Source organism: Apteryx rowi, unplaced genomic scaffold (genome assembly GCF_003343035.1).
Source record: "Apteryx rowi isolate R43461 unplaced genomic scaffold, aptRow1 scaffold_386, whole genome shotgun sequence".
In the NCBI taxonomy this organism is placed as follows: Eukaryota; Metazoa; Chordata; class Aves; order Apterygiformes; family Apterygidae; genus Apteryx; species Apteryx rowi.
In genome coordinates, this window is record NW_020450374.1 from 407,780 (window position 1) to 428,412 (window position 20,633).

Here is a 20,633-nt window from a genome sequence, read left to right on the forward strand (position 1 = left end):
GTTGTACCCTTCCACTAAATCCTCCTGAAGGGCAATTGCACTACATAGACCTCTTTTTCCTCGCAAATCCCAATCATGCTTGAACTTGACTGTAAATAATCAAAACAGTTTGCATGATGTTTACTGTAATTAACTGGTAAGACCAGATAAATGACTAGTCCTAACCTGGACATATCCCATCTAGTATTACAACAACTAATCACAATTAGCATGAACTTCATCAGAGGCATCTTGTTGCCTAGCTTGTTTGTTAAACCTTGTTCAAATATGGTTATTATTCTGCAACACAGAACGACACCCCCTGCCTCATCATCATGTGAGAATAAACTCTCACGAGAGTTGCATTTTTTGGAACCATGGAATTATTTAAGCTGCAATGATGAAGAAGACTAGGAAGGACAGTGTACTAAAAGGTGAGCAAAGAGAAAATAAAGTTTTACTGGAGAGAAATAACATTTGGGTAAAAGGTAGAAATTTGGCAGCTAAGGTCAGCTCTTGCTACCTGTCATACTTCCCTCTGTTTTTTGTCATTTTTTTATTGAGTGAAATTCTGTCTTCTGGATCCACTGCTTTGGAGGTGACGTGGGGGTGACCACACATGCAAAGGTGTGGTTTTCTCAGAGTTAATGCATGTGCATCAGGCTCATCTGTGGTGCCACTTTTAGAGACTTTTGGTGAGGTTTTTTCAAAACCTTGAGTTATTGGCAGCACATGACTGTGGGAAAACTGTAGCTTTCCTGGAAAAAAAAGACTATTTCTACTTTCCCTGATCATGAAGAAGATTTTGGAAAGATGATCCTGAGATTCTCACCCAGAGAAAACAATCAGAAGCCAAATAAGAAACAAAACATAGTTTGTTTGCTTTTTGTAAATCTCCCGACCTGTAAAGCAGAGTGGGAGATTTTTCTGTGTCTAAGAAAGGTTTGATTGCTATTTAAAATACAAAGCACACTGAGCTGAACACAATACACAAGATGCATCTGTGAAGAGAAAGGTTCTCTCTTCATCTTTCAAAATGCTCCAGTTTCTCAGCTATTCTTCTTTTGATAAGTTCTTCCTTTAGACCATTAATCTATTTTGGAGTGACTTTCTCACTTTTTCAAAGGCTGCTTTGGTCATCGCCCCATTTGAAAATAAAATTGCATAAGTAGTTCTGTTAGGCCGACCATCTGACAGCTTAACTAGCTTAAAATACAGCATCTTGTTTTGATATCTGTCCAGTAGATTTATACCTTTCTTCTCAGTGCCAGCACTGTTATATGCAAGCCTGCATTTTGACTTGTGTGGTCATTTCCCCATGTATGTGCCTACACTTCTTGATGAAGTCCTGAGTTTATGGCTGCTAGAGGTTTATCAGACTTCAGTGAGAACAAGATTTCTCCTACTGCATTTACTTTTGTATAACCTATAAAAAGATGATGAAGAAGAAAAGCAGACATGAATAAACATTTTTTAGGGGCAGCAATTTGTTTCTATTTCAGTTTCCATAGAGTTCAGCAATGCAAGATATGCATGTTACAAATTTGGTATTCTTTGCCCAGTGCTCTGTACAAATATTTTATATCTCTGCAGTTCTTACTTTGGGCTTTAGGGAGGATGATTGACTTGCAGACAGTAACAGCAATCTGAACAGGCCAGCTAGCAGCTGAAGAATAAAGATGGTGAATCGGGCTGTCGCCATTTCTCAATATTTCCATTCTTGATTCCATTTCTGCTGTAAGGCTCATGCATGTTCTCATTTTCTTCTAGATCAGTGTAACATATTTCTCTAAGACCTACGCAAGTTTAGACCACTCAGTGTCATCTCATGTAACTACTTCTGCCTATCTCCTCATTCTTTTTTTTTTTTAATTGTAAAGCAGTTGGAATCATCTCATGTTCAAAATATCCTTTCTTACCCTAAAAGCCTTCCTGGACTTGCTCCAGGTCTCCTGTGTTATGGTGGAGTGCACAGGAGTAAAGGTAGAGGACAGCAGTGTCAAACTCTAGCAGTCAGCAGGACAAGGAAACCTGTTTTCTCTTATACACCAGGTTCTCAGGATCTTCACTACTCCCCCTTCCAGCATGTACTCCAGCATACCCTCCTTTACAGATGCAGTGCCAGCTCATCAAACATCTAGTTTGCATGTCGCTGTCACAGTTTGGTTACTACATCCGTCTGCTTCTGCCTACATCTTAGCTGAAAATGTTTTCCCCATTGGCTTTTATCTTTAAGTTTCTCTTCCCCTTTTACTACTGAGGCAGTAGGCATCCTGCTAGCAAGGAGGTACTGCTGTGAGCAAAGTAGAGTAATGCCAAGGATAAATTGGCTCAACTTGTACGATCAGAAACTAAAGCTATTTTCAGATCAGAAAGCTGAAGTGAGAGACTGCTCAATAGGCCCTGTGAGTTGAACTTTTGAGGCCATATTTTCAGCTGTTTTCAGCTGGTGCGTCCTTGAAATCAGTGGACCTTGTCTGTTTTCCTTCAACTGAGCCCCTGACTGTGAGTCTCTTAGATTTAAACAGACTGATTTAAAATGGAAGGAAGGTAAAGTGGGCAACAAACCAAAGTGGAGCAAGCTGAACCAAGAAGGATTTAGTGAAAGGCTGGAGAGAGAGCCTGGAAACCTGGCTTGCATCGGTGGAGTATGTATGATTAGTATAGACAGTATGCTAGTATGTGGACACCTAATGCATACCTACATTTCAGCTGCCTTCCAGCACTCACTGCCTCAAGAAGTGCCTGCATTATCTTTATAGTCAAAGAAGGAAGATATGTGCTTTTGAAGGCCTCCACAAAGGAGTCATGTACACCTTTCTTAAGGATCAACTCACAGGCAGACAGGACCTTCTTTGGAGGTTTGCGAAAACATGTACTCCATTGACTGTATATACTCTGGAAGGGTAGTGTCATTAAGTATCTAAAATTAAGTTTGTGCTAGGTTCCTGAATGAGAAAGACTGAGTTTTAAGCCACATTTGCCAGGAAGGCTGGAAAGAGGTTGTCTGAGCTGTTGTTTGGAGCTCAAGCAGTTCCAGTAGGCACAAAAGTCAAAGAGATGGCAGGAATGCTTTTCTTCCTTCTCCAGTTCTGCTGTGTCCATCACTTGCAGAGGCAGTCTCATTACTTTCTTCCTTCAAGCACTTCCTGATATATTTACCTTTTTCCTCCTTTCAACTCTGCTCCTTGCTCTATATCCAATCATCTCAAGAGCTGAGGGAAAAAAAAGAAAAAATATCAAGACCCTGGCGCTGGAATTTTTTAAGTCAGCAGCAGAGAGATGTTATTTTGTGATTCAGTGTTTATTTGTACTGTTACGGGCTGGCTTTAGGGGCTTATAGAAAACATACACATTTTAGCCAGCCAGTTCTGTAGTCTTACTTCTCTCTTTCTTGTTTATAGGCAATAGTGGGGGCATGGTTACTGTTTTGCTCCTTTAAGTCTAAATGATGACTTTTCAAGCTGCAGTCCCTACAGAAAGGCTCATATGAAGCCCTGCCAGAGAGATTATGCCTTTGAGGCAGCAGAAGTTTCTCCACACTGCACCTTATGTATAAGGCGAATGACATCTGCTCCATCCATCAGGGCAAATCAGGCTGGTAGCTGCCAAGTGAGCTGGCCAGACTGTGTAGGCTACAGTGGTGTGACAGAACCAAGAAAGCAGAGAGGAGGGAGAAGGCAGGCAGAGGCCACAGACTTATTCTTCCTCACTCTCCCGCCTCGCCTTTCTGTATCTGCTTTCCTCAAAAGAGTGGGCATTGCTACCTTGTTTGCTTCCTGGCAGTGAAACAGCCCAAGGCTGTGAATGACCGCTCAAGGGAAGGAGCATCTAACCAGTGTCTGCCTGGCTTCACAGGGCCCTGTCTGAGATTTGGCTGCAGAAAGAGCTGCAAGAGGGAGCCTGTGATTTGTAGGCTGGTTTCTAAATGAGCTTTCATAACACATAGAAGTTTTTCATCTTTAGACATTTTCTGCAATATTTTATGAGACATACTTCTAAACAGTATGCTTTTGAGAGGTTCTCTGCATAGCTTTTTCACACAGTTTCAATACACAAAAGCAGAGTGTGCAAACGCACATAATATAACTATGCACTCCTTTCGCCTTTTCTTGAAAACATATAACCTTTCTAGGGTTTTGTTGTGTTTTATTTTTATTAAAATGGTTATCCGTGACCAAAGAGATAAAGATGATTATATTTGTTTTCTATTTTTGTTTTACAGTTCTTGTTATGACAGCACTAACTTTCACTTCTGCAATGAATCAAAATATATCTGAGATTACATGTGTATTTATCAGCCAGAAGAATGAAGGTTCAAGAACACCAGAGACATCAGTATCTCCTAAGGTGAACTAATAGAGAATGAGTTGCTTATAAAATATTCCTGTCCATTCCAGAAATACCTTCCCAGAAGCTTACAACACCCTGAACCTTTAGGCTATGGGGATGTCACAATTAAAATAAAAAGGGTTGGGTCAAATATGGCTACAGAAAGTTAGAGGGAAATACATACTACATTTAATATTTTTGAACTAGAAATAAGATAAGTATCAGTTTTCTCTAAAACTGATCTTTTAATTGCTGTCCTGTCTCACATCATGCCTTATTACTGCTAAATATTGTTGGAAATGTATCAATTAAAAAAGCTATATTCATTTAAAAGATGAATGCTTTGCAAGGATTAAGAAGGCCGTGATGTGAACTGGTGGCCACACACAGCCCAACYGAATACTTGACATGGAGTGTGTTTGCCACAGCTGCTAAGGATGGCTGGGAAGCTTTCTTCCCACCACCACACCCTCAGAAATCCCTACCTGAGCTAAACCTAGGCTTAGACACTAAAGCTACATAGGTAATCAAATAAGAAATTTCATTCTTCTCTTCTGACTCCAAGTTTCTAAATGGCAGAAGATCAGTAAGAGACAATGTACAGCTAAATTATCAAGAAACTGAGACCTACAATTAAAATATCTCCTGAGGACTGGTATTCTGAGACAGTCTTAGGAAATCTTTCTCATTTCCGAGCAAATAATCAATAATTCTGATATATAAGAAGCAGAGTAACAAATGCATGGTATTGCGGTTAGATTCCCCCCAACCCCTACCCGCCGGCTGTGCCGATGGTCTTTTAAATGTAAGAACATAATACAGTCTCTCCCATCGTAGCCATATGCATGAACATCTCCTGGCTTTCTCTGGACTGACAGTTCTATTTCTGTCATTTTACATATTTCTTCCACTGGAGGTATGGTGCTTTATGCAGTATTTCACCAGCTTTCATGATCTTGTCTGTGTAAAATACTTTTCCACTTTCCAACCACCTAATTCCTAATGTGTTATTTCTATTTTGTACACCAGGGAAGACTGTGCTTTCCTTGTATCTGGCAATACAGAATAAGGCTGTACCCCTAGAAACTTGTTAGATCAAACAAGGGGAAAAAGAAGGAGCAAGGAATGAGCAGAACCATAATCATACCATTTCCTCATTACTCTCACTGCCAAGAGGCCAAGCACAGTGTGGGGCATAGGAGGAAATGAACTGGATCCTTTCATAAACTTACACCAGATACATTTCACCCTCCTGGTAACGGAGAGTTTTTAGGGCTGCTCTTCAGATGAAGCTATTTACATGCCACTTTTTGCTCAGGCTAAGCCTAGAGACTCAGTTGTCCCTCAGTGGTTTTCAGAATGATTGTAGAATATTCTCTTCTTGCTTGCAATTTTCCTTTAGCCATATATGATAGTAAGGAAACGAAATGTGTGAACGCTACCAGCCTACACTTTGTGTACCTGGTAAAGCATACCCAAAGTTGAGGGACATTGTAGCCAGATGTCACAATGACATGCAGCAGGATGCTAAAAAAATATTCTGGCCCTGCCTTTTGTTTGAAGTCTCAAAAAAAAATTATAGTATAGAATCACAGAATGGTTGAGGTTGGAAGGGACCTCTGGACATCATCTAGTCCAACCCCCCTCTTCAAGCAGCGTCACCTAGAGCACATTGCACAGGATCGCGTCCAAGCGGGTTTTGAATATCTCCAGAGAAGGAGACTCCACCACCTCTCTGGGCAACCTGTTCCAGTGCTCTGGCACCCTTGCAGGAAAGAAGTTTTTCCTCGTATTCAGATGGAACTTCCTGTGGTTCAGTTTGCGCCCGTTGCCTCTTGTCCTGTTGCTGGGCACCACTGACAAGAGTCTGGCCCCATCCTCTTGACACCCTCCCTTCAGATACTTGTACACGTTGATAAGATCTCCTCTCAGCCTTCTCTTCTCCAGGCTAAACAGGCCCAGCTCTCTCAGCATTTCTTCATAGGGGAGATGCTCCAGTCCCCTAATCATCTTTGTAGCCCTACACCAGACTCTTTCCAGTAGTGCCATGTCTCTCGTACTGGGGAGCCCAGAACTGGACGCAGTACTCCAGATGTGGCCTCACCAGGGCTGAGTAGAGGGGGAGGATCACCTCCCTCGACCTGCTGGCAACACTCTTYCTSATGCASCCCAGGATACCATTGGCCTTCTTGGCCACAAGGGCACATTGCTGCCTCATACTTAACTTGGTGTCCACCAGCACTCCCAGGTCCTTCTCCACAGAGCTGCTTTCCAGCAGGTCAGCCCCCAGCCTGTCCTGGTACATGGGGTTATTCTTCCCCAGGTGCAGGACCCTGCACTTGCCTTTGTTGAACTTCATGAGGTTCCTCTCCGCCCACCTCTCCAGCCTGTCCAARTCTCTCTGAATGGCAGCACAGTCCTCTGGGGTATCAGCCACTCCTCCCAGTTTTGTATCGTCGGCAAACTTGCTGAGGGTGCACTCTGTCCCTTCATCCAGGTCACTGATGAAGAAGTTGAACAGGGCTGGACCCAGTATTGACCCCTGGGGGACACCGCTAGCTACAGGCCTCCAACTAAATATAGTATAGTTGTTCTCTGTCTCTTCTTATGGTTCTACATGAAAGGAAATAAAAATGATAGTAAAGGACAGCCTATTTCACTAAGCGAAATGATCATGTTCCTGGCTGGAGTTGTTCTGTGACATCTGTCTGCAAAGCAGAATGAACTAATTCAACAGGAATCCTACAGTGTTTCTTCATGTAGTAGAATTGAACATATTTGTTAAATAAGTTAGAGAGTAGAAATGAAAACAGAAAGGGAAGTATGATGGAGATGTTACTGTTAGTATAATTTCTATTTAGAGTAGTAATTTTATCCTCATGCGATATATCCTGATGTGATTTGGGCATTAGGGGGCATTACTAATTTATGAAGGCTTTTTCCAGAAAAGCATCCTTTGAAAATATTTAGATATGAAAAAAAAAAAAAAAAACCCTATTTACTACCAAGTACATAGCAATCTGTCTTCTTGCATTACAGATTTCTAATATTTTGGAAGATCTTGGTTGTTATTTGAATTCTCAAGGAACAGAGAACATCTATGAACCGACTAAAAATGTGGAAGTCAATGTGTTTGAAGATATTGAATTGAGAGTGATAATGAACATTTCAGAGATCATTTCATGCCTTTGGTTCTTTAAAGACAAACAAGCTTGTAAACCCTCACTGGACTCGGAGAACCGGTAAGTCAAGGGATGTACTGAATCAAAAAGCCTTAAAGAGATCATTTCTTCTAGGATGCAAATAGGATATTTTCTGTGGGACTCTCTCTGTGTTTAATATCCTGTTATACATTATTTTCTTAAAACTTCTCGTCTTTCTTAACTATTGTCACTGGGCTGCTCTTTGCTGATTGTCATGTAAATATATATACACACAGCATCTACACATAAGAACCTTAAAGTTAGAATAGTTTGAAATAAACTCATTCTTTTAATTTATTTTGCATCATGCAGTGGGTATCTCCAGGGACTTATTGGCATTGATCAATCCAAGCTTTGCAGTATGCATGTGAGGCAAATATCTTGATTTTAAAGTCAAAGAAACTGAAGCATGGAGAGTTATATGACTTGGCAGGGTCACACTGCAGATCAGTAACAGCACCAGCAGCAGTATCCCAGTTCTCGCAACCAAACAACTGAAGTGAAACCCAAGGCCAGATTATTCCCTCCCGCAGCAGGACATGTAGGATGGGATTGTAGATAAAGCATTTCCCTGTAGCTCTCGTCAGCTGTCCTAAGCTCAGGAAATCCATCCATCTCGAGGACAGCTCAGCGTGTGCTTAGGTACCAGTGGTGGTAAGTTCCTAAGTGCTGCTTGTATAGGGTGATACATGAAAACACTTTTGGTTGAAGGACAGTATGTAAACAGTGAATACTAGTATCTCTGATTGGTATTTTCATGCTGCCAAGCACAATGCCAACTATTTCATTGTATCTATCTTCTGCATACTGCCTTCTAGATAACAAATACAACTTTATTTTCTGTTTTATAGATATGTTACATCCTTGGCTTTTTCCCAAATAAGAGAAACCCAAGCTGGAAAACACACTCTCTCGGTCATAAGCGAAAACAGTAATTACACAATAATATTTACTGTTCTTGTCCGAAGTAAGTATATCTCAGAAGAAAGGAGTCACTCCATCAGCAAGTTCAAAGGGAGAGGTTGGAGTTCACTTAAAGCACTGAAGCTCCCTCTTTTCTTTATAAGTCTTCTGTCTTCCCCAAGCCCCCTTGTCTCTGCCTTTTGCTTCCCACATTGTGTGCCACTTCTCTCGCATGCTGCATTTCAAGCATGAGTACCTCATCTTCCTAGATTTGCATAGGACTTGGAGCTGTCTTGAGAGACTGAAGTCAAAAACCACAGATTGAGTTACCGCATGAGAGCCAACTTCCACTAGTCAATAAAACATGCAAATGAGCAAATAAAGATGTAAATGTGCATCAGTCCCCTTCTCTCCTATGCAAGATTTCACTCTGTGCCAAAAGGGACAAATCAAGGGTGACTTTTGCATGCTCTCAAATGCTGCGGGCTAGATTTGTTTGCTTGCATCTTAACCTATTTTTTCCCGTATTGTTGGCTGGGCTTTTCTCCATATCAGATTAAACCATTCTGTTTATTTTCTGGCTTCCAGCGCTCTGGGTCCCACTTTGTCCCACCCCACCACTTCTCCTCTCTGCATTTCTGGCACAGCCTTTCCGTTCACACTTCTTTGGGCCGGCAAGAGACTGGGGAAACGGGAGAGACATGGTCCCTCTGCTCAGCGCCAGGGTTTACTCACGGCACAGGGCAGCCAGTAGAGCTGTCTGGTTTTTCCCTTGCAGCCTGGGCTGGCATGTCCTTTCTGGTTTTAGCGGTAAAGTGCATCTGCACTGCAGCTGCTCAGCACAAGGGTGCACGAGAAGTTCATATTTTAACTGCTGAACTCAGAAAGTCGTGGCAGAGCATGTGTTAGGTGTGACTTTTTGAAAGGCTCACAGCGTGTGCAAGTTTAGTTGAATTTTTTTAAGGACCACACAAGAGACATCTCTGACACAAAGGCAACTCCCACAACAAAGTTCAGTCTTCTCTTTCTAAGTAGGGGTGTCCAAGAACTTAGAACAAAAAAGACACATATATAGACATATTTTTTAAAGAGGAGAAATACCATATTCTTTGCCTGTAAATAGCCAAATTTAAAATAAAATTCAAAAAATTTAAATAATTTTCAAAGGAAAAAAAAAACTCCAAACAGCTAAAAGCCTGGCAAAGTAATTAGGACCAAACCCTTCAAGAGAGACAGGTTTAACAACAAACATCATAACTTGCCTTGTTTTTAATAAAGTGTCAATAATCAAAGTTTTTCATTCCTTCTTTATTTGTTTTTAAGGCATTTGTGCTTGATTTTTTTCTTGCTCAAGTGTTAGAAGTGTCACCTCCAGTGTCTCTTTGTTTTATTTGAAGGCCTATTGTATGCCTTGATTACAATTTTAACAACTTTACTGAGGGGACAGGGTGTTAGTGTTTATCAAAAATGTACCTTCTCTACCGTATCAGTGAGCCTTCAGAAGTAAAAAGTGTTACTACATGTGCAAGCAAAATAGTTCAGAACAGTCTTGGTAAAGATCTTTTCCATATCAATTGTTTGGATTTCATTCTCTTTGCTTCTGTGAATCTAATATCATAATTCCATCTGTCATCAAGTCCTTCAGGCTACATGAGATGTGAATCTCTACAGCTGAAAAATACCTTCTAGGCCCAGTTTATTAGTGATAAACAAAGAAATTCAAAAGCCAAAAGTGTTATTGTTGCCTTTGCATGTCACCTTTTAGGCAATGAAACTATGAATCCAAAGAAAATGTGAGTCTTCTTGGTGAAAATTGTAATTTCATTGTACGCCAACTTTAAAATAAAATCGGTAGTTTTCATTTTAAGTCAGATCTTTAGCAGTTTTAAAGTGTTAAATTTTTATATTTAGCTCAAATATGAGTCTGACAGGGTCAGAGGACTGGGAGTGGTCTAGGAAACTTTTCACCTCCAGCTTATGGATACAAGATGGAAAAGTCTGCTAATTATCAAAAGTCGTTATCGCCTCTTGCTTTTCCATTGTGTATCTGATCTGACTGAGTAGCATGTAATGATCCCATTTTGCAGTCTCAACAGATGTGATTTCTAAAGGTGTGTGCACTCCTGCCCAGTGAAGTGAATAGGAGCCACAGCAAATTAACACCTTGAGTATCAGCCTCAGGATGACCCTCTGTTGTATAGAGGCAGGCCTTTGATATCAGGGAAGCTGTATATTTAACAATCCAGGCTGAGAAGTTTCTAAGACTAACCCACAATATCCCTAGGGCAGAATAATTTTATTTTCCCTGAGCACTGAAATCGCATGAAATAAATTACAACCATGTCAATTAATGTACTATTTACTGAGCAAAACATTCTGTTTCAAAACTATTTCAGCAGTTCTTAAACATTTGCATGATTCTTAACAGAGAAACCAGGGAAACCCTATTTCAGGAAAAATGAAAAATTAGATGCTATACAGTGCATATCGGAGAGCTACCCCCAGCCATCTTTGGAGTGGATATTTTGCAAAACACCTGAAAAGAGGTAAGGCATGTATTTATTTGCTTATTGAAGCTCATGATTGAAAGCTTACCATCTCCTGAATAAGAAGGGGGAAGCTTTGTACTCTTTAGTGTGCCTAGTGGTTTGACTAGATAATTGAAGAAGAGCTATTGGGTCAGGTTTTGGGGGGAAGCATGCAGTGAGCTCTGCTAGGTTGCACACCCATGTGCTGTTTGAAAACCTGTGTCTGCATGACTCACTTTTGGAGTGCTGCAGCATATTTTTTTTAGAAAGGTTGGCTGTTGTGCTTTTTTTGAAACTTTCAGCTCTTCACTTGGAAAAAGTTATTCCAGATTCTAGTATTTTGATATCACCAAAGCAAATCAAATGTATCTCATTCCCCTATAGTTTTTCACATTTTTTTGAAATATGAGTGCCTTAGACCTGTGGAGATGTTACAAGAAAACATATTTTTCCTAGCTAAATGATTGTTCCATTATGTTTACACATACAATTGGTTGTATTATGAGTGGGAATATGCTCAAATAAGCAGCAAATAAGCTCAAATAAGACAGTCTTGAGTGTGTTTGGTGGCTATAGATGGTGCTTTTCTCTGCAGTGTGGCAGTTTGAGGATCTGGATCACATAAGGCCACTGCATTTGCAGTAGCCCCCACCATCAGGAATTCAGAGGTGTAGTGTGAAAGCCCAACCTATGATTTCACTATTTTCCAGATTACAGCCATAGAATTACCTGTTTGTGAGCCAGTCTGAGCATATTCAGGTCATTCAACTCATTCTGCTGCCTAAATTATCTTCATTCATTCCACAGCTGTGATATTTTTATTCTCTTATCTTCACCTTTCCTAGTTCCTTTTTATTCAGCTATGTAAGATCCAGTTTTCCCACTATTGTTTGCATATTCTCATGGCTTGGAGATTTATCAGATTCATTTGTTTGAGCTTCACCAAATGAGTCAATGAATAATTATGCTTGTAATTCCAGTTGCCCTAACAAAATGCACGAAGAAACTGGGGAAATACATGGCATACTGAAGGTACAACATGGATTACATGAGGATGAATTATTTCAAACATACATATGGTGCTGTGCAGTTAATGAGCTGGGCAGAGAATGCACCAGCCTGTTTACAATAGGTAACTTCCCTCTAAGGTTTACTTTCATATGAGCTGGATCCTGCCGTTGAAGGTAGTTGCACTACTCATCTGAGTAAGCTTCCCAGACCAAGCTATTCATTTGTAATCACTGGAACAAATCTATCTAGCAGTGAATATGATTGCTCTGTCTCACATTTAAATCCTAAATTCTAATAGCTATTTGTGATCCCTGTAAAAAATACCTTGCCCTTCTACATTTTCTAAGCACCTGTGATATTTTTTTCACATGCTTTTGGGACTACCTGGCAGTGAAATGCATTTCAAAATGTTCTTAAAATATGTAAATGCTGGCTTGTTTGTCTTTTTATAAACCTGACCTGGGCTGAACTGTGCCCTACAGACAGCTTGTAAACATTTGGTCTGAGTCATTTAAATCCACCAAATTTACTGATTTCATGTTTAGTGAGTAATTTTCCAACATCTAAGTATCTTTACAATATAGTAATAGATAGAGTTGGAAGAAAAAATCTTGATCTAAATAAGTATTTTTCCAGAGAGAGTAGCAGTTGTTGTTTCACTGGTTATGTATTCATTTTGTAGATTTAAATGAAAGACATGCAGCACCTTTACCTGAATTACTTCTTAAAGTTGGAGAACCATTGCTGATCAGATGCAGAGCTGTTTATCCTAATTACAGGTTCAGAATTAAATTATCATTTGAAAACAAAGAACTACAGCAGGTAAGAAGACAAGGCTTATTTTAAAATATGTATTATTGAGCACTAACAACTGATTAAATGCAAACCTCTGTTGAAAACTAGGATCGCCGTTTTGAAGGATTAGAATATCAAACAGATCACTCGGCGGTTCGGATTCAGTATGCCTTTGCTTCAGCAGCAGGAAGAAACGATAGTGGACATTACACCTGTTCTTCTACAGTACATCCAAATCAAACCGCTCTGATTACAGTTTTAGGTAATTCCAACCCCAAGTGTTAATTTTGTCCCATGGTTGGTTGTTTTGCTTTGTTTTCAGTGTGTCAGTTCTTTTCTTGCATGTATGCAGCATATGTTTATATTGATTTCTAAGATAAAATCCTATTTCCACTTACTGGAAGTCTAGGGAAGCCAAGAGATTAATCTCAACTGAGTTATTCAGGTACCTGAAGATGATACTTTTAGAAGTGAACTGAAATGTCACTATTTGGAAGACTAGTGATTCTTTCAATGTTATTTCTAGAAACACAGGCTGGGATTTTCCTCACATTTCTGTACGTAACTCCAGCATCCCCAGGAGTGTGTGGCTGGGAGCTCCCTGGGGGTTCCTGGACACAACAAGGTCCCGTCACTGTGCCATTCTGCCCTTCTTCACACCTCTCTTTGGGCTGAGGCCACTTGTTATTTCTAGAAACACAGGCTGGGATTTTCCTCACATTTCTGTACGTAACTCCAGCATCCCCAGGAGTGTGTGGCTGGGAGCTCCCTGGGGGTTCCTGGACACAACAAGGTCCCGTCACTGTGCCATTCTGCCCTTCTTCACACCTCTCTTTGGGCTGAGGCCACTTGTGCCCTGCAAGTGGCTCTCCTCTCCGAAGGTATCTAAGGCCACCAACTCATATGTAGGCAGCTACAGCACAGATAAAAACAACCAGAGGYAAAACACTGCAGAAAACACATTTTCAGGAGTTGGTCAAGGATATAAAATGCTTGACCTGCCCTGCATTTTCATCTATTAATGCTCCATGTATTAGTCTGTCCACAGTCTGGAACGAGCAATGACTGGTGTCAAGTAACGTGAGACAGGACTGTCCTGTTATAACTCTAGTAGTGCAAGTGGGTTTTGAAAAGTTGTAGCCATGGCCTCAGTTGCCTCCTCACCACTTGCTCCCACTACATATCCCTTTACGCTCACATACAGGCACTTCCACCCCACCTGTGCTGTTCCCTCAGCAGGGCTGAGGTAATGCAGAGGGTCTTGCAGTCCTCTATCCCCTGCTCTGCAGTTTTGTAGGGTCCTTTCATATGCTAGTTACTGTAATACATGAGAGGACAGATCTGTATCAGGCCTGACCTGGGAAGGAACCAAATAATTGCAATGTTGCTTGAGGTGGGATCACTCTCTCACAAAACCCTGAAAAATGGGATCCAGAGAAAGCACCATTTCTTCTTATGGAGAAGGAAAAACTGACAAGTGGCCGTTTGAGTTTGGCAAGTCAAATTATTTATGGAAAAGTATATCTGGGAAAGAATTCTAGCTCACTAACTATGGAACCAATAACAGAAAAAAATCCAAACATTTGTGTTAATTATAGAAGCGCACAGAGATTATGAATAGCTAGTGATGACAGAACTAGCAAACTGCTATACAAAAGTGTGGCTACAGCTGAGACAGATATGAAGGAAAACCTGAAACTATAGAGAAAATAACTCCAGTGTTACTGGTTGTTCCACATCTTCTACTTTCCAGGCACCGAAGGGAACTATTTTCTTAGCACCAAGCTACAAAAGTCCTTATAATTTACAAAATCAAAAGCAAACCAAAGAAAACTTCATTCTGTTTAGGTAAAATATTAATTTAAAAGCAAGTAGTATTTAATTTAGTCCAGACCGGTATCAGCAGCAAACCTTGTTTCTCAGATAAAAAATAATATAATATACTAAACATATCGTTTCCAGACCTTTCCCAATGTCTGGAAATAAGACATAAAAAAGAAACTTGTAGTCAGGGCCAAGCTGCTAAACTAGGCACAGTGACTAGGTCTCTGAGTGGCGTGCAAGGAGTCAGGGTGTACAGCCTCAAAAACTGAGCTTTCTGAGGCACTCACCACACGTTTGACCCTCGATGTAGTTGACCTTTGAGTTTACAACACCTAAGCTAGGCAGTGATAGGAAGTGAGAATACTTACCCCAGTCTCTCCAGAGTTGAGTTTCACAGTGCAATATCCTCTTTTCAGCTTCTGCCTACTACAGAGCAGGAACTTCTGTAGCAATTCACGGTAGCCAAGTATGATACCTGGCCATGTTTTCTACACACAGTTTCTTAGCAAACAGGAGGGTAAGTGGGAGGGGGTTGTGCAGAGATAGGGCAAAATCCTCCTCTTTCTTCATATTAGTGACCATAGCTCAGACATACTGGCTTCTTGGATCCCTACTAAACTATCAGCTTGAGTAGGTATCATATTGATGGGGGATGTTTGAATCTCTCTCCCTGGAGGGTTATATTTCTGAGTGATGTCATTTATAACTGAAGGGGTTGGAAATTACATGTACTATGTCTTTCTTAGGCAGCAGCATACAATTTTGTCTTCTTAACTTTTTTGACTAGGATACCATGGTGATTTTCTGTACCCTCCCTAAAATGCCTTATGCCAACAAAACCTGTGAGTGTTCATTGGCTTTGCTGATGAAAAAAATCAGTTTATTGGCTTACATGGTAGACTGCTGTGGGGGAATATTGCCATGCCTAGCTATCAGCTGTGCTTCTCTCTCCAAAGTTATAAGGGGACATCATGTGCAACACTTCAGATCCATCACAGCTTTTAGCCTAATGTACTAATGAAACCCTTTGTTGGTGTTGATTTGTGCTAACACTCCAGATTCACTTTCAGCAGTGATATGAGTTTCATTCAGTTGTTCTTATCATAGGGTAGCAGTCTCTGAAATGACCACTGGCTGGACAGGCAGAAGTCATAACCACTTTGCCCTAACTTTAAACCATCACTGTCCATGAGTCAGCAGCCATAGCTTCACTGGGAATGGTGGTAATGTAACTTTACAAAGAGAAAACCTTGTCTGCTTGGCTTACTCTGCATTGCCTAAGGAGTTTGGCCAACATAACTACATTTACAGGTGGTCTTCTAATGCCTAATAATGCCCTGCAGCCAGACAGCTCTGGTTTACTCTTTGCTACTTGATATTTCACCAACTTATCTCATTTTGTTTAGCTGGTTACATCAGGCAGGGTGGTTAGCCAACTTTAAAGCGCAACAGAGATCATGAGAACAGCTGCAGCTGCAAAGCCCTTCATGTCTGCTGTTCCTATATTCAGTTTCCATCAGCAGTGAATAAAGAGTTCTTAGTACTATCCAATCTTTATTCAGGAATATACAAGCTATTTTGCAACATGTTAAGTTTAAAGGCAAACACACAAATACACTAAATACAGAGACATGAAAGCTTCAATTCCAGTCTCAGGAATTTCAACTCACCTCTCTATCATTACGAAATAATCATGTTCACTATTTCTATGATAGAAAAACACTTAAACCTGCCAAAAAGTGGTCAGCCAAGCAAAAAATGTGCTATTTTCTTTCTGCTTCAGAAAGAAACTACTTTTTTTCTGAGTTCTTTTGCAGAGAAATGGCATACCCTGTTCCAGGCCCCTTCACACTCTGGAGAAAAAGCCTTTACACTTGGCAGATTGTGTTGCTAACAGTACACATTCAGATGACTTTCTGTCTGGAAAGATGAGGTCCAAAAGAGCATTCTAAAGATGAAGGTCCACATTATAAAAATCAGTAAGCCTTTAATATCAAAAAGGAGGAGAACAGGCATGAAAGGAATTGCTTCTTGTTTTAAAATACTGAACTTTTTTGTGGTTTCTGTGGGAATTTCCACATAGTATTTTTAAACCAAGATGTTAGAGAAAAAACATTGCAAATAATATAGAGTTACAACCAGAAGGAAAACACTCAAGAACTGTGTGAATACACAGTTCAGCAATGTTTCTACAGCTCAGTTTTTCACCATGAGGCTGACTAAACACTGGCACAGGGTGCCCAGATGTTGTGGAGTCTCCTTTCTTGGAGTTACCCAAAACTCAGGTGGACAAGGCCCTGAGCCACCTGATCTAGCCAAGCTTGCTTTGAGCAGGGGGTGGACAGGAGACATGCAGAGGTCCCTTCCATCCTACATGATTCTGTGATTTTAACAGAGCTGATGCCTTTAGAAAGGCCTTCTTCCACTTTTATGTGCTGATCAGTCTCTTTGGGTGGGATTCGTTTCGCCTGGTGAGTCACCTAGCCCCAGCTGTGACCTAAGCTCCTTCAGCAGTCAGTAACAAGAGACAGACATTTCCAGAATTTACTTCAGTACATCTTTCTTGGAGTCTATTTTAGGATTAGATAAATTCAGACACGTCTTATTCCACAGAATGTAGCAGAGGTCCAAACTAAGAGTTTGGTGGGTCGCTGAACTTCAGACAGCTCCATTAGGTGAAACTAATCCCACCCTGATGGGGAAGTACCAGTGGCTCGTGATTCTCATACATTTTCAGAACACTTTTCCATGTTCCTGTAATCTTTCAGCAAATACTTCTAATTTAGATTGAGAAATAAAGGAGCAGCTATGAGATTCATTTGCAAAATCTTCAGCTTATTTCAGGGAAGGAGAAACAACTACAGTCAACATCTGATTATGCTGGCAGTGCTGCATGATTTCATTCCCTATTAAAGGAAAGCCAGGAGATGCAGGTGTTAGCACCTGGAACACATACCTAAAACAAAGTAATAATGGAACTGTTGGCCACAGCTCTGGAGGGTGGTCAGGGGAGAAATGGTTGGAAGGGCTCTGGGTCTGACCAAATCTGCAGCTCTAGCAGATTTTACACAGGCTCAGATCACCGGTCTGGAGCTGAACACAGTGACATCATTTCAATCCTATTTTGAAGCATTATCTTCTTTCTGATAAACAGGATGCCTTTTTGTGATGTAATACAGTGCTTTTTTTGCTTGTGATAACTAAAACTAAAAGCATACAGATATCAAAATTCCTCCATGAGGCAACAGAGTGTTTGTAACATAATACCAATTTTTTTTTTTTCAGAAAAGGGGTTTATAAACATAACGGACTCTAGAGAGGATTTTGAAATTGGTGAAGAAGAGTTTTGCTTTGAAGTTAATCTTACAGCATATCCAACCATTAGGTGCATGTGGCTATTTTCCCAAAAAACATTTCCATGTGAGCAAAGTTGCAGTGTGGATGGACTCAGGTACTTGAATATTTTGGTATAATTTCACAGTGTTTCCTCCTTCTGTCTCCTTTGAACTGATTACTGTCCTTATTTCGTAATCTATTCATATTTTTAACAAATGGATGGGCCAAGTGATGAAGCAGTGTTACCAAAGGGTACTCAAACATTAATTTGGCTTTCAACGGCAGTTCATGTAGATAACTTATAGAATATTTTTTTCTCCATGTTATAACAAACCCCTTTATAAGTTATGCATCTCGCAACCCCTTTAGGTTATATGCATTTTGCTATTTGCTTTGTCCCTGACACAATTTTGCAGTTACAGATCTTTTGCAGTTCTCTGCCTGAAACACAAGTTCTACATGTTCCCCTTTTGTCATCCTGTTCTTGATGATGTTCCCAGTATCCTTCAAATAGCTAAAATCAAATCCAGGGCCCTGTAGTTTCCCAGGCCCTCTGTAGATTAGGCTCTGTCTGTGCCACAGAAACATACCGTTCTGCTAATTACCCAGGTCATGTATTCTTCCGCTCTTGCAAAACATGTTTTGAATAAACCTGTTAGTTATCTACCTTTTCTGTTACTTCCTACAATGAAGTTCTGGCATGAATCCTGTTGAAGGTTAATGTTTTCTCCATTCCCTAGGCTTTCTAGTTTCTTGATAACATTATCTAATTTCCTTCAGAGTTTCTTTCAGAGTAGTCCCATAGCTTTCAAGGTAACAGATCTTATTCACCTTAATGAAAATAAAGCCATGCTGCTCTTTTAAAGTTTTAGCTTTAAAACTAGGCAGAGACAGGCAGGAGTTAATGCGTCTACATTGATTTCTTCCTTTGTATATTCTTAAACCTCTCTTATCATTTGCTTAAAACTGTCTTGCTAGCACTTTCTGTACTTTCTTTCCTTAGTGTTTTGGTATACTTGATTTTATCTGCTGGCTTGTCAAGTCATCTTTGCAACAGACTGGCCTTTTCATCTGGATCAGGTGGAGTGTTGGAGTCAGACCTTCACATGGTCCAGAGACAGCTCCGTTCAGATTGGCAAATTATCGTGTCCTGGCAATGGACACAGGAATTCTGTCCTTGCTGATAAAGCGAGGCCTGTCAGCAAACTTCGATAGCGTTTGATAACTGGGTGTTGGTGACTAAACTGCAATGCCTGATGTGGCCTAGGCAGATCTGTTCTTGTGGTCAAATCTGATTTTGGAAATGAAGTGTCACAGGACAGTCATGAGCATTTGCTCATCCTTGTCCAATAGATACCTCCGTCAAGCTGATAATGCCTAGTTTATTTGCTTTGCAGCTGGTATGGACTGTCTTTTCACTGAACAAGTGGGAGAGAGTTTTGCTTGGATGATTGGCAGCTGGTGGAAATTCAGTCCAGATAAGAAGAAGGTGCTATGGAATGGGCCAACAATAACAATTTTGGGAACTCTGCAATAGCTTAGGTAACCGCCATTAATCAGTAAGGTGCAGTTGCAGCACGGGCTGGAATTTATGAGTCACTTCAGATAGCCTTTTCAGCACAGAAATGACTCTTGCTTTCCTGAGTGGTGATCACCATCTGCTGGACAGGGAGAAGTCCAGCTGTGTCTCCCTAGTGCAGCGCATCCTGGGCTGGCTCAGCCCTGCACCAGGCTCCTGCTGCTTAACCACCCAAAGCATCACTTGAGCTTGACCTGGAAGCTGCTTCAAACAGACAGCTCAGCCATCCATCTGACTGTGGTGTTGATTAAGCACTTTTTTTCTTTTTTTAGGTTCATTTTAGTAGTTATACTTTGCATTTATTTAGCACTTTACATTTTCAAAGCACTACATAATTCAATACCTATGTAGGCAGCTAAGTTAATATCATTCTACTGATTTTATGGAAAAGTACGATAGGGAGAAAAGTACATGAATTTGGTTATTACTTAGTCAATACACAGCTACCCTCCACAGCTATCCTGTTTTGATTAAATACTAGCATTTTATAGACATATCTCACTTGAGAAAAATGAGTAGGGGTAGATATTTCATTCAGTTTGATAATGTCATCAGGAGCAGCAATGGGTAGTAAGGTGACAAGATTCTGCCTAAAATGTAACACTCCATGCTTGTAGTACAAATGTAGATTTGGATATGATTTTAAAGCAGAAAGTTTCTCAAAACAAAACAAAAAAAAAAGGTCATCACATACCTTAGCGTATTATGATTCTAATTTTGCATATTTTGGTTCACTTCTGAGTAATCCTGTGTCCCAACACTTCTACTTTGTTCCTTTCATATCCTTTTTCATTTCCTGTTTTTTCCCTTTTTTGATTTCTGCTATTTCCTTATCAAATAGTTCCTCCTGATTATAGATCATATTAAATGTCATTAATTAGCTTTGCCGCCTTCTTTAGTTTTTAACTTCAAGGGTTCATTTCTGTCAGTGTCCCTACATGTTATCAGAGATTCCTTCAGAACTTGAATTTTCTATGTGCTCTTGTTGTCTCTGTGTTTTAGGGCACTGTTGATTTTCACTTCCCTCCTGAGAGCAAATGAGTTTCCCTACACAAAATGACCTCTTTTAAATATATGGCTTGTTATCCCACATCCCCTTGTGTTTTTTATGTTTTCAGGTATCAACAACAACTTTTCATAAAA

At 40.4% G+C, this 20,633-nt stretch overlaps 1 protein-coding gene across 1 annotated transcript in view; it reads left to right on the forward strand.

Moving 5' to 3' along the window:
• Positions 1 to 372: 372 nt before the first annotated feature.
• FLT3 (fms related tyrosine kinase 3) overlaps positions 373 to 20,633 on the forward strand; it is a 37,762-nt gene continuing 17,501 nt past the window's right edge. Inside the window, exons 1-9 of the mRNA XM_026074328.1 lie at positions 373 to 413; positions 4,205 to 4,329; positions 7,351 to 7,553; positions 8,366 to 8,481; positions 10,846 to 10,963; positions 11,926 to 12,077; positions 12,639 to 12,778; positions 12,860 to 13,013; positions 17,861 to 18,026. Of these exons, the coding sequence (XP_025930113.1) occupies positions 377 to 413; positions 4,205 to 4,329; positions 7,351 to 7,553; positions 8,366 to 8,481; positions 10,846 to 10,963; positions 11,926 to 12,077; positions 12,639 to 12,778; positions 12,860 to 13,013; positions 17,861 to 18,026 (1,211 nt within the window). The 5' untranslated portion in view covers positions 373 to 376. The remainder of the gene's footprint in view (positions 414 to 4,204; positions 4,330 to 7,350; positions 7,554 to 8,365; positions 8,482 to 10,845; positions 10,964 to 11,925; positions 12,078 to 12,638; positions 12,779 to 12,859; positions 13,014 to 17,860; positions 18,027 to 20,633) is intronic.